The sequence below is a fragment of the Triturus cristatus genome, chromosome 10 (assembly GCF_964204655.1).
Source record: "Triturus cristatus chromosome 10, aTriCri1.1, whole genome shotgun sequence".
Taxonomy (NCBI): domain Eukaryota; kingdom Metazoa; phylum Chordata; class Amphibia; order Caudata; family Salamandridae; genus Triturus; species Triturus cristatus.
In genome coordinates, this window is record NC_140593.1 from 887,596,590 (window position 1) to 887,610,441 (window position 13,852).

At 47.5% G+C, this 13,852-nt stretch overlaps 1 protein-coding gene across 2 annotated transcripts in view; it reads right to left on the minus strand.

Annotated features, from left to right (window-relative positions):
• LOC146796185 (uncharacterized) overlaps window positions 1-13,852 on the minus strand; it is a 307,863-nt gene that overhangs the window by 225,677 nt on the left and 68,334 nt on the right. For both annotated transcript variants that reach the window (XM_085628610.1, XM_085628611.1), the window contains exon 2: window positions 13,496-13,615. In XM_085628610.1, coding sequence (XP_085484736.1) covers window positions 13,496-13,615 — 120 coding nt within the window. The remainder of the gene's footprint in view (window positions 1-13,495; window positions 13,616-13,852) is intronic.

Sequence of the window (13,852 nt, forward strand, 5' to 3'; positions counted from 1 at the left end):
CTGTGCCAAGCGTTATACCATTGCATAAGGAGACACAGTTCTTTTTTGCCTTTGAGTTTTTGAATAAAGAATTCCTGTGATGTAGAATCCCACAAGGGTATAAAGAGAGTCCTTCACTTTTCTCTCAGATTTTGATAAAGGATTTAGAGAGTTTGAAATTACCATGCAATTCAGTCTTAGTGCAGTATATAGATGACATGTTGTTGGCATATAAGACAAAGGAGAATTGTAAACTAGACACCATTGCATTGTTGAATCATCTCGCAGAAATTGGGCATAAAGTCTCTCCAACAAAAATACAGTATTGTGAGAAAGAAGTCATTTATCTCGAACACCATATTGAGAAAAGTGTGCGAAAAGTCTCAAAGGAACACATTTTTGCCATTCTGAAACTAAATCCCCTGACCACCAAGAGGGAGGTTTGGATGTTTCTGGGAGATTTTGGTTACTGTAGACTATGGATTCCAAATTTTTCCCAGATTGCAAAGCCTTTAGTAAGGTTGACATGTAATGATTTACAAGATCTGGTACCATTTGATGGCAATTGCCTTGAATCATTAAAAAAAATTAAATGGAGTTTGTGCCATGCACCCACACTCGGCATGCCTGATTACACTATGATTTTTTTTACCTATTTTGTCATGAAAAAGATGGGAGTGCACTTTTAATTCTTTTCTCAGAAGCATAGATGACTAATGTGTCCAATAGAATACATGTCAAGAGCACTGGACCCAGTTGCTGTAAGTCTTTCCGGATGCCTAAATTTGGTTGCAGCAGTTTGCCTGGCAATAGAGCAAAGTGAAGTGATTGTGATGGGTCATGCCCTGATTGTTTATGTTTCATATTTAGATTCCATTCTATTAATAAGGACAAAAACACAAACAGCAGGTTGATACACTATGAGCAGGTAATACTTGGAGCAGAAAACATTTCAATTCAAATATGCAATGTTCTAAACCCAGCAACACTGCTTTCGATTTCAGACAAAAGTGAGGACAGGGAAGGCATAGTTGATGATGAATGAAAGCACGATTGCATCAGGTTGACTAAGTTATGCACAAATCCAAGTCAGACATTAAAGAAGTTTCTTTAGATAACTTAGATTCGACATTGCTTGTTGGTGAGACATTGGGGGCATCTTATTTACCATATGTGACTTTCAGCACAAGTAGCAGAATTAGTTGCTCTAACTAGATCTTGCTGCTTTTCAGAAGATTAGAATTAAACTATTTATATAGATAGTCAGTACGGATTTGGTGTTGTGCATGAGTACAACCAGCTCTGTTCTTGACATCCTAAGGTGCTCCCATCAAAAACAGTATGTACATATTAGATTTGTTGGATGCTATTCAGAAACCAAAAAAAGTGGCAGTGAGAAATGTCAAGCCCATAATACAGGCAAGGTTTTGGTCACACTAGATAACAAGTATGCTGACCAGATGGCAAGGTATTGTGGCCTGTAGGAAGGGACTGTCATTCAACAAGAGGAACATGAACAATCTATGTATGATGGTAGTACACAAAATGCAAACAATATGAACTGCTATTTATGGATTCTTTGTAGACTTAATTGACTGAGTTGAGGGCTCCTGATAATGAGAAATTAAAATGGGACAGACTAAGTTACAAAAAGTACTATCAAGATTTGTATGATTTTTGCATAATCAGAATCATGCTGTAAGAGATAGTCTTTTCAGGATATTTCAGAAATGTAGGGAGAACCCAGGTTTTTGACAAGTTGCTGAAGAAATGTGTGATTGATAGGTGCTTGGTTTGTCACCTAAACAACCAAGAAAAAAAGACAGTTACTGTTATGAATCACATTTGTAAATCAGAAGGCTCCTTTATGAGACTACAAGCAGATTTCATTAAGATGCCACTTTGCAATTTACTTAAATATAGCTTACTAACAGTCTGCTTATTCTTAAAATGGGTCAAAGCATTTCCCAGAAGGATAGCGGATAGCATTACAGCAGCCAAATTATAGTTAAGGGAGTAATTTCCGAGATTTGATCCCAACTTCTATTGAGACAGACCGTGGCACTCATTTTTAGATTGAGGTGCTGAAAATTATTTGTACAGCTTTTGAGCTTAAGCAAAAGTTCCATTGCAGTTATCAACCCCAATCTTCTGGCATATTTGAAAAAACAAACGGAACTCTAAAAAATAAGTTGGCAAAGGTTTGTGGCTCAATAGGCCTGAAGTGGCCGGAAGCACTTCCCTTGGTGTTGATTATGAGAAGTACCTCAAACAGAAAGTCAGGACTGTCGTCCCATAGCGTCATCATGGGAAGGTCAATGAGACTTGCACGTGTACCTTCAGCTGCATTAGTTTTAGGCTTGGGCAGGACTTTTGGAATTTCACTCCATAATTCTGCAGACTTTCATTAAAATGGGTGGAAAAATGCACATCGCACTGCTCGCGCAGTAATTTAGTACTGGTAGCGTGTTCCATACTGAAGAATCAGTGCGAACTGTACCATGCAGTGGACAAGGGCAGGATCATTGTGAGTTGATTTTTCTGCTTTTCAAGTAGAAAATCTATTTGAGAAGCAGCCCTCTGACCACAAATGCTCATGACCGCCCATGCTAGAAAATTGCACGGGAGGTCCTCCTCGCAACCCGAAATCATGCTAAGGGATGCAAGATCTTGCTCGCGCTCGCCAGCTCCCATTCTGAAACCGTGTATTGTTCCTGTTGTCATCGCATTGCTCGAATGGGGAAAAAATTCAGTCATGCGTTGACCGGCGAAATTTGACGTGTGCTCCGATCTACAAGAGTAACACGGAGTTGCCATATTTCTACAATTCCATGAGCGGAATACAAAATTCCTAGTGGGCCTAATTAGTTTCATTAACTGATGATAGTGTTCTAGACTTTTGTAAAGGTCTAGCTGATGTGCTAAAATCTGTCTCTTGCCAGGTAAATGCAGACACAGACAATTACAGAGATGGTCCATGTCATGGCTTGAATGCTGGGGATTGGATCCTCATCTGCAAGCATTTCCGCGAGGAATGCTTGGATGAACGTTGGAGTGGCCCTTTCTAAGTTGGAAGGGGGGTGGGCGCACACTGCCTCACACTCCAGCACTCAGTTTGCCCCGATGCATCATAATAAATGCAGTGCATGATAACACTTTCTTCTGAGTCAGGCTTTAGTTTTTCACCCTTGTTGGTGCAGCCAGTGCTGTGTATCTCTAGAAACGTGTTTCAGGATAAGTGTCCTTCTTCAGTAGAGAGCAACACTTTTTTGGGGGTGCTAGAAAGTGTTATCATGCACTGCATTTATTATGATGCATCGGGGCAAACTGAGTGCTGGCGTGTAAGGAAGTATGCGCCCACCCCCTCCGCCCTTTCTACGTTGTTTTAACTACGAATAGTGTAGTCAAGTGTGCAAGTGTGAAAATATACTTGGACCAGTGGGAAAAGATGGCTGCTCTTCTTTAGAGCTCCCTGAGGGAGCGCTCAATAATGTCCCCCGAGATCCGTTCATTATCCTGCTGACACCTGTCAATCCTTGCCACGGGCGTCTGAAGAGGAGAGGCGCACACGGCTACCTTTGTCGGTCCTGTAGCAGGCAGCATGGGACCAGACAAAGCGGGAGTGAGTGTGCGGCCTTCAGCACAAGCAGATGACGGCAACTGTCCTGATTGCAGTTGCCAGACCGGCCTGCAGGGTCCCATTCAGCGAGGCTGGGTGTGTCCTCTTGGGAGGGACTCTGTGTTGGTTCAGTGCACAAAGGAGCCGCACACCATCCAGCTCCCTGAGAAGCACCCAGCCCACAATATAAGCTGGACTGAGCAGCGGGGGAGCCATCTGGAACAACTGCCCAGTGAGCAATACCTTGTGTAGGGAGATCCGGCTGTCATTATCTGTGCGCAAGATTGCAGTGAAGGCCTAAGGAGGGACATTTGAGTCAGACAGCACCCGCGGTCCTCCACTCCAGGGAAGGCCTGAGTAGCAGGAGATATCAAGAGAAGATGGTGCCCACTGCGAGGGGACAGTGTCCTTCCGGCTAACAAATTGTGCAGTGCGATGACCCCCCTTGTGGCTGATGCCATACCAATAGAGGAGTTTATCTGCTGGATCGTCATGCTGCATTTTGCAATAAGTAGTGACTGCGGCCAGAGAGGGACTTGTTGCTGGAACGGGGATTGGTGGGGTAAGGCCAGGGGGGAGGGAGAGACAGGCCACGAGTGGGCTGGAGATAACCTGAGTGGGGATCTTCTTACACCTGGGAGGCAGCGGTGACTACCCCCCTGAGGCTTTCTTCTCCACGTTGACTCATAAGGGCGGGTGCTGGGCCCTGGTACGTGGAGGGGTTGCCTGTCGACAATTCCCCTTCAGAAGTAAGAACATGCGTTGGGGCAGATGTCGCTGCAAACACCAGCAAACACAAGGAGATGATGGACGGAGTGCTGAAACTTTTCAAACACTCACCCCCAGTCACAGATCTGTGTTAAATCCATCTCACTTTGCCACCCCAGTTCAGACCCAGCTATATGCAAATCAGTCTTAACCCTGTGCCTCATGGGTACAGTCCAGCCCGAACTGGCAAGCCTTGTCTTCCCTGGACCGGAAACAAGCATCCTGGGACTGGTTTCGGGCTTTCAGCTGTGTCTGAACTGGGGCTGCAATGGCTATGCATTGCATGCGGGCAACGCTGGAGAATCTAGATTCGAAAATATACACTGTTGCTACTGAGATCTCTCTTTTACAGACCGACTTGAGAATGGTCAATGAGAGAACCACACAAACCGAAAAAACGTTGCCCCACTTAAAGATGAGTCGAAAACTCTTAAAGCAAAGGTTGAACAACTGCTAAAGGAGAGTGCAGAAGGGCAGGTGAGACTGGAGGACAATGAGGGCTGCTGCAGATAGAACAACATCCGCGTGGTTGATGTTTGGAATGGGCGGAGGGACCTAGTGTTGCGCTATTTTGAAGAGTTAATACTCCTCACTTTAAAGCCCAAAGGACTGTTGAAATTCTTTACCTTATAGAAAACACAGCGCCTGTCCCACCGCCATGGCCCAGGGCCCCGACAAGAGCCATCACTACGTGCATCACAGGGATAGAGATGTTAATCTTCATGTAGCATGTACTGATATGTAGCACTGAGTGTCCAGGACTGGATGGGGGGAAGCAGAAGTCCAGGCAGAGAAAGACATCAAGGAGGACGGAGGGACCATAGGTAGACTTAAGACCCGCCCCCTCTTGTCAATCAATCATGCTGGATTTTTAGAGCGTGTCTTATCACCAGTGAGAGTATCCAGGTGCTGGATGTAGGAAAATGGATTCTGGCTGCATGGTTACCCCGACCTTTTGCCTGGTGTTTTGCTGGATTTCGACTTAGTTTGACTGGAATCCTGCTTATCAGGACCCTAGTCTATCTGCTTTCTCCCTAAATTGGTTGATCATGTACTTTAGGTACGCTCCAGATTGGATTCTGGGGTACACTTATAAGTCCCTAGTATATGGTATACTATATACCCAGGGCATAGGTACCACAGAGGCCTCTCAGGGGCTGCAGTATGTATTATGCCACTCCTGGGAGACCATTCAAAATGACACAACAGGTCTGCTACAGCAGCCTCTGTAAGGTGGTGCACGCACCCCTACTTGGATATAGGTTCACTATATCTATCCTTTTCACTGCACATATAAACCTATAAGTCACCCCTATGGCAGGCCTTATCAATCCTGAGGGTAGGGTGCTGGGTTTTATGTGAGAGGGTGCCCATGCATGAGCAGAGCCCCTTGACAGCCTTCGGCACCTATATTCTGGGGTTGTTTGTGATGCAGCCAACCATATATACTTAAGTGCATTATAACCTTACGGTAAAGGCTAACTTTAAAACGGCTGCATGGAAACATGTTGTGTTTGGTGTCAAACACCTTGGAATCATACCTCCACACCTGTAACTGGTGTGGGAGGTATGATTCCACCCTACTAGAGGGAGAAATATGACAGCACCGGTACACCCGGTACCAACTTTACAGACCCTGGCATCACAAAATGGATGCTGCCAGCCACAGACACGAGTCTGCCCTCCTCCTGCTGGACGAAACTCCGTCAGGGGAAGGCTGGACAATAGGTTTCCTGTCACAGGGAGGTGTGACCATCTCCCAGACAGGCTTTAGTGTATTGAGGCTGTGTGGGTGCACTCTGAGAGTGCTTTGATGTCTGCACTGGGGGCACATTTGGTGTCCCTGTGCATAGTCCAGCTCAAACCAGTTGCAAGGGCTATCAGCCCCAGCGCAAAACTGGACAAAGGACTTGGGTGTAGCCACCTCTCTGTCCTGACCCTCCCATAGGTGGGTCCCCAGAGTTTGTCCCACCTCTCCTTGGGTATAAAGTAGGAACCGCTGGCTACAGGACTTTGGATTTACCTGGACGAAACTCTGCTACAGAAACCAAGTACTTCAACTATCTACACTACGTTGGATGACTGAAGAATCTCCCTTGGAGTAAAGGAGTTACTCCCCTGCAAGCCAGGCACCTGAAACGCATCTGACCGGTTTGTATCTACGCAGCTCCTGAAGGACTCCGAAGATTTTGCAACACAGGAGGTGGGTTCCCAAGCTTCCCCGAGGCTGACCAGTGCTCTCAGCAAACCTGAGACCCGCATCCCTTGTGGGGATCGTGCAACCCGCACCCCTGGACACCGTGCACATGTGCAGCAGCATATGCTTTTTGGCTATCCCTGAGGCTGTGCTTTGGGCTACTTGTAGTCCACACCCGAGCAGTGATTCCACCGAAGATTACCGGCCTACACTCCACAAGTGTTTTGTGGGCTGGTATTTTGTGATTCCTCTCGAGGTCCCTTCGCGATCCCTGGTCTGTCGACCTGTGGGTCCCTGAGAAGGGAACTTTAACTTTCAGTGGGCTTCCCTGTTTGCTCCAGACATGCCCTGACTCTCCCTCACTTGGGGAGTCCTCAGGACCTTGCTAGTCCACATCGAAGCATCTTTTCTCTAACCGCGTGGGTTGCAGTTGCCAAGGCTTGTTGGTCTCTGACCCTCCAGCACTCAACATCCTTCGTGGTACTGCTCACCTGCGGACTTTGGTTGTCATCGACGTCTCCTGGTCCCCGTGGCTGCAGAGTCAAGCTTCACCTGACACCCGACATTGGTGGGCATTGGTCTATCGTGCCCCTGGTCACCCTGAAGTGACCAAGACTCTGTCCCCTCTGCTTTCAGGTTCTTCTCAGCTCTGATCCAGGCTTGGATCACACCGGACACTTCTCAACTTCCCGGCAGCAGCACTTTGCAGCATCACACCATTGAAAATGACGAAGATTCCCGACACCATTTGACACCTATACACCCGGCTTCCCTGGGTTAGGTAACACGAGTATTCCGGGGCTCACATGGGTGCTGGCCTTAGAACCTTCTAAGTCTGAAAGGGTTTGCTCAAAGTCCTCTCCTAAGTGTCCGTAATCTTTAAAATTCCAACCACGACTTTCCCATAGGACTGTACGGAGCTCGTGACTGTGGTCTCACACTGCACGCGTCCCCCATGGGTCCCCTGTGTCACTACCTTGGGTGGTTCCTTGGGGTCCCAGTAATTCTATGTGCTCTAGGCACTGTGTCTAGTCAAGTCGTGGTTGTTATACCACTTTCTTAATATATGGTTTGGTCTGCCCTGGGGCCCACTGTGTATTGTGCTATTTACTGTTGTTCTAGTGTATTAATATTGTGTGCCTTGTTCTCTAATCTCATAAAGAGGTTAGTAAAGAGTGTTTAGAAATAAATACATATATTTTATATATACCTTGTGTGGTTCTCCTTTCATTTGGTCATTCAGGAGGTTATAATCTGGTAAACCAAGCTGCTTTACATTCCTTTGAGACCTAGCCTGAAGGCTGCTCTCCATAGCTACCACTAGGATAGCTTTTAATAAAGGTTGTCTTTAACCTAATCACCAATAAGGGTAGTTTGGACTGGTGCAAAGTGCAGTCTTTAACTAGTGGGCAGCATATACCAGGCCAACTTCTCACACTGGGCTGTAGTTTTCATTCGAAGAGCCAGGTCTTGAGCTTCTTCCTGAAGTCTGTCATTGAGGGGGATGTTCAGAGGTGTAGGGTGAGGGCATTCCTGTACTTGGTCACGTGGTGGGAGAAGGAGCGTCCTCTGGTGCGGCAGATGCACGGTGTCTGTGCGAGGGTGAGGTTGTCAGAGGGGAGGATCCTAGTAAGTTGGTGGAAGTTCAAGCATTAGTTGATATATGCAGTTCCTAGGTCATGAAGGTCGTTGTAGGCGTGGTTCAGGACTTTGAAAAGGCATCTTCTCTGGATAGAGCTTTAGTGGAAGTCTGTCAAGTCCTGGGTTATGTGGGTCCTTTTGAGAAGGTTGAGGGTCAGTCTGAGTGCTGCGTTCTGTTTTGTCTGAAGTCTTCTCATGAGTTCGCTGGTGGTGCCTGTATAGAGTGAGTTGCCTTAGTCCAGACAGCTGGTGATGAGAGCCTGCGTCACGTTTTCCTGTTGTTGATGGGGAGACACTTGAAGATTTTGCAGAGCGTGTGGAAGCAGGCTGATGAGACGGCATTGACCTGTCATTTCAGGGAGAGTTTGCTGTCCAAAATTATGTTGACGTTGCAGGCATGGTCCTTCGGTGAGGGGGTGGTTCCGACTTCTAATGGCCACCAGGAGTCATTCCCGAGGGTGGTGTGGCTGCCAAAAATCAGCACCTCGGTCTTATCAATGTTGAGCTTAAGGCAGTTGTCCTTCATCCAGGCTGAAAAGTTCTTCATGCAGATGTGGAAGTTGAATTTCATGGTGCTGGGGTTATCTAAGAACAAGAGGACAAATTGGGTGTTGTCGACATAGGAGATGATGTTGATGTCGTGGGTCCTGGTGATGTCTGCTAGTGGCTTCATGTAGATATCGAAGATGGTTGGACTGAGGGACGAACCTTGAGGGAAGCTGCAGATGGTGTGCTAGGGTTGTGAGGTGAAGGGAGGGAGGGGGATTCTCTGGGTGTGCTCCATGAGGAATCAAGCCATCCGTCTAAGAGCATCTTCTTTGATTCCAATCTGGTGTAGATGTTTGATGAGAGTTTGCTGGGAGACAGTGTCAAAGGCTGCAGAAAGGTTGAGGAGCATCAGGGCGGCCGACTCTCCTATCTTGAGTAGGATGCAGATGTCATCTGTCGCAGAAGTCAGGGCCATCTTGGTGCAGTGGTTGGCTCTGAATACTGATTGCGAAAGGGTTTCTCTCCAAGTGTTCGGTAAGTTGGAGGTTGATGGCTTTCGCCTGGATCTTAATGGGAAATGAGAGACGCAAGATGGAGTTGTAGTTCTGGAAATCACTGGGGTCTGCAGATGGGTTTCTTGAGGAGAGGTCTGACCTCCAAGTGTTTCCAAGCATCAGGAAAGGTGTCTGTGGCTATGGAGGCGTTGAGGATGGTGGTGAGCTGGTGGCTGAACTTATTGCTTCCAAGGATGAGGAGTCAGATGGGGGATCAAAATTCCTTCAGGTGCATATAGCCATGAGAACAAGGCACTTGAAAAGGTGCTCTGCCTCGTCACACTTGGGTTCCCAGTTGTCTGCTGTAAGTAAACTGCAGAAATTATGTCACATGGCAAGGGGTGTGTCACGGGGTGAAGCGGACTGAGAAGCGTGGCGTCCAGGCTGAGACTCTGACCAATACCCTCTCCCCTCCTTCTTTTTCACAGCAAAACGAGTGGTTCCCTACAGGAACACCGACACCCGTCTTAACAGAAGATCCTGGTGTCTGTTCCTTTAACTGGCAGGCCTGTGCGGAGAGCTCCACCCCCAACAGTGATGACGAGGAAGCCCGGGCGGATATAGGAAGTGCAGCCTATCATCCAGTGTGCGTGGACACCGGAGAGTGGAAGGAGTTATTTGAGAGGAACAGGAGCGGGAAATCGAGAACTGGCGGAGAGGAAGGCGAGACTGCGAAGGAGAAGATCGGGAGAAGTACGGACAAGACTGGGAACGGCAGAGGAGCGACGGAGGAGCAGAGGACGGCCGGAGACGACGTGGAACCCCAGCGACGAGAGCCAGGAGGCCAACGACCCCGTGAGCCGCCCAGCCACGTTCACGGAGGAGCGTGGCTCTCCAAGGTACGAGAGCGCATACGGGGCTGGGGAGAGAGAAAGGGAGGGACCGATTAAGGGGACAACCGCGCACTAGACAGTACCGTGTTGGTGTATGCATCCCGTCACACCCCTTCCTGAGCACCACCTCACATGAAATTCTGACTGCCAGTGCACCGAGTGTTCCCTCACCCCCGTTCCCCAATCACATCGGGCCGAAAACCGAGTACTCAGGGCTGTTTTCTTTCCTTTTCTTTGAGCGCGTGAGACCCAGGGACCTGGGGAGAACCGTACAACTCAACCTCCACAGTAGAAGAATCCGGAGAGGAAGGACCACGGCGGGAAGGAGAGAGCCCAGGGAAAGAATCACCGAAGCCCCCCTACCATACTATAGACCCACCCCATTCGTAAACGAAAGACTAGACAAATAAAAGCGATCAAAACACCCCCTCGGTCTCCTGAGTTGTCTGATCCGCCACAGGGTGTCAGATGATGGACACTTGATTCTTGTACCAAAGGGAAATCACCGTGGTGTACCAGTTGGTGACAAGAGGGAGCTCTTGTTAGCATGATGGGTATGCGGTTGTTAGGGTGACAGGCCCCCTGCGAATTGGGGTTGACAGGTAGTTTGGACCCTGTATTGCTGGGGGGGCAGGGAGGAGGGTACCTGGGTTCATGGTCAGAGTGATATGTTGCCCAATCTGGTACCTGGAATGGGATTAACTTAAATGTATTTGCAGTGAATATTCCGCCTACATTGAAACACAAATGTTAAGAGAATTTGGGGTTGTGCTGCTGCAGTTTTTGGAGGGGATTCTTATATTAGGGGGACCTCAACCATATCCTTGAGAATGATATAGATCAGAATCTCCTAGGAGGAAGAGGGCCCCCAAAACAGGTCTTGAAGAACTTTCAGGAGGCCATGGGGCTGGAAGACATTTGGCGGACTCTTATTCCAGGGATAAACCAGTTCACATACTTCTAGGGTCCCACCATACCTCCACACAAATAGATTACTTCCTCACTACACATGCATCCTTGGCAGTATTCCGAGATGCTACAATCATGGTGAAAGGGATATGAGACAACGCATTCCTATGGGTGGAACTCCATAGTCCTCTCTCGGAGATCAAGGGAGGATGGAAACTGGACATTTGGTACTTAAAAAATGAGGTCATTATGGACAGCATACGGAATAGCATCAGACTCTACTTCCAAGAAAATGAGGTTTCGGTGGAGTCAGTGGTCATGCTGTGGGAGGCCTACAAGAAAGTTCTGCTGGGCAAAGCCATGTCGTTGATAGCAGGGGAAAAAAAAGAGGAAACAATAATGGGTGGATAGGCTAGAGGGAGAAATCTTGGACTTGGCAGACAATGGGGGGGGGGGGGACTCTTACCCCGTAAAGGCACAGTAAACTCTGACTTAAGTAAAAAGATTATAGAGATCCGTCAGAAATGCAGCCTTCAGCATTACTCTCACCACTCAAAGGAGGGTGTATGAAGTGGGAGACAGGGTGGTGCAGCTTCTGGCCATGCTGGGTAAGAGAGAGCAGGAAAGAACCAGGGTCCATGAGCTGCAGACAGAGTCAGGAAGAGTGATCGGGAAAAATGGGGAAATTGCAGAGGAGTTTGCGAGATATTGTCAATCCCTGTATAGTTCACCACTAGAACTGTAACAGATATTAGGGAGTAAATATGATCAAAATATGATCAAAAAGCTTTTCAAAACTAATGGTGCAGTCACGTCAGCTGCTGTGTTAAAAATCTTACAGTGATCCATCAGGGGGGGCCGAGAAAAAAGGTGGGGTCCCAAAATGCTATTTCTCCATGTTAATTTCCATAGGAAACGTTTGATGCGATTACAGCCCGAACTGCTGAAAGAAATTACACTACATTTGGCAGAAAGATAGCTCAGATATATAACTGTGGTCGCGGTGGATTCACAAACCCTCCCGATCTCGTGCCTGAAATCTGATTGTCTGCCACCACTTCAAACCAGGAACTGTTAGCAGCCATCTTGTGACTGGGTTGATTCGAGTCACAAGCAAAAACGTTAAAAAACAAGAAAAGGGGGCAGGGTAGAAACACCCTGACCCCCTAGGCCTGTTCAGGCGGGCTCCTGTGCTTTGGTTACTTTAGACCCCTGGGTGGGTCAGGTCCCGGGGCAATTAAAATTAAAGATGAGGGGCCTCGTGGGCTCGTGCAGCCCCGGGGACCACCACTTCCCGTTGCTAATAGTTTAAATTGTGGGGGGACCACGTGGCCCCCCACAGCCTCGGGGACTGCTACCTCCCTGAGACTATATTTGATTATAGTCATAATGCATGGGGGCCCCCCTTATGTAGCCTCAGGGACTGCCACCTCCACTGGGCTATTTTTTGCAAATGTGGTTGGCCACCCTCGCACCCCGGGGACCACCACCTCCCTGGGGCTATACTGAAAAAAGATGCTTGGGGGGCTCTGGGACCCCCACGCAGCCCGGTGACTGTCACCTCCCTAGGGCTAGTATACAAAAATGTGAGGGGCCACATGCCCCCCCCACTGCACAGGCTGCAACCGCCTCCCTGGGGCTATTTTAAAAAAAGGAGGGGGCCCCTCCTGGAGCAGTAAATGGCCCTGGGGACCCACACCCGAGACAATGCAGTTTGGTATGGAATGGTGGGAGCACTGCTCCTGAAATCCCACAGCAAACGAGTGCTCCGGTTTGAAAAAGCTAGACCATTATGCTCTCACTTATTCAAAGTGGAGCACTTTGCTTTTGACAACCAGAGAGCTGCATGTCAGCAGCTCCGTAGGTGTAAAAAGCACTGCCAGCTTCCGCAGAGGCGGTAGCCGGCCTGTACCGTGGGGGCTTCAGGCAAGGAGACAGCCATGCCTCAGTGATGTCATTTGAGATGTCATCAGTGATGTCATCAGTGATATAATATGTGAGGTCATAAGCAGGGCATTGCGGGGTGTGTGTCATTGTTAACTCTGCTAACTATAGCAGCTGAATTTCTCTGGTTTTAGATGAGTAAAATCTGACCATAACTATAACGTCCCTGCAACCTTTGTTGTGTTTAGTGAATATATATATAAATATAGTATGTTTGATGGAATTTGCATTTCAGAATCAACAAAATTAGTCATTCATAACTGGAGTGATCAGTGAAGAGACAAATACTATCTTTTAGCTGTAGGTAGAAACTTGAGCCCACCACAGGCTGAAACACCCATGGCAAAGAAACACAGGGAACAAAGACTACAGTTATAATAATATCCACAAGAGACCAATAATCACAGTAGGGTACCCGCAGTGCGCATTGAAACAGCCATATCTGGACAGCCTTTTTCTGTTTATAAGACTTTGATACATTCTATAAAGAATAGTAAATTAACTTTCCTAAATCTAATGTCACAACAGTTAAAGGGTCAGCCAAATGTTCTGATTCACTTACCCCCGATTTCTTGTATCTACAAGCACTGAGTGCGAAGTTAGGCTTCTGGATGTCTTTGGGACGACAGCGTGTCTCTTTTATTTCAAACAGGAGATCAACAAAAGTCTCTGGAAAATGATTCTGTGGTGAAGGGAAGTTAACATTAATTTATTAAATTGTATTGATTTTGAGATACATAGCAGATGTGCACAAATCCATATATTTTCCTGGCTATTATAACAGAGTTTATTCTCCAGCTCTGTCGTTGTGATATTCATGCTGATGTGGCAATCACAATTTATTCAAATTGTGTTTCTGGTTTTGCCTCCATCACTGCTGCAAGATATTCCAATGCATTTAAGATTCATGGTGTTCTGA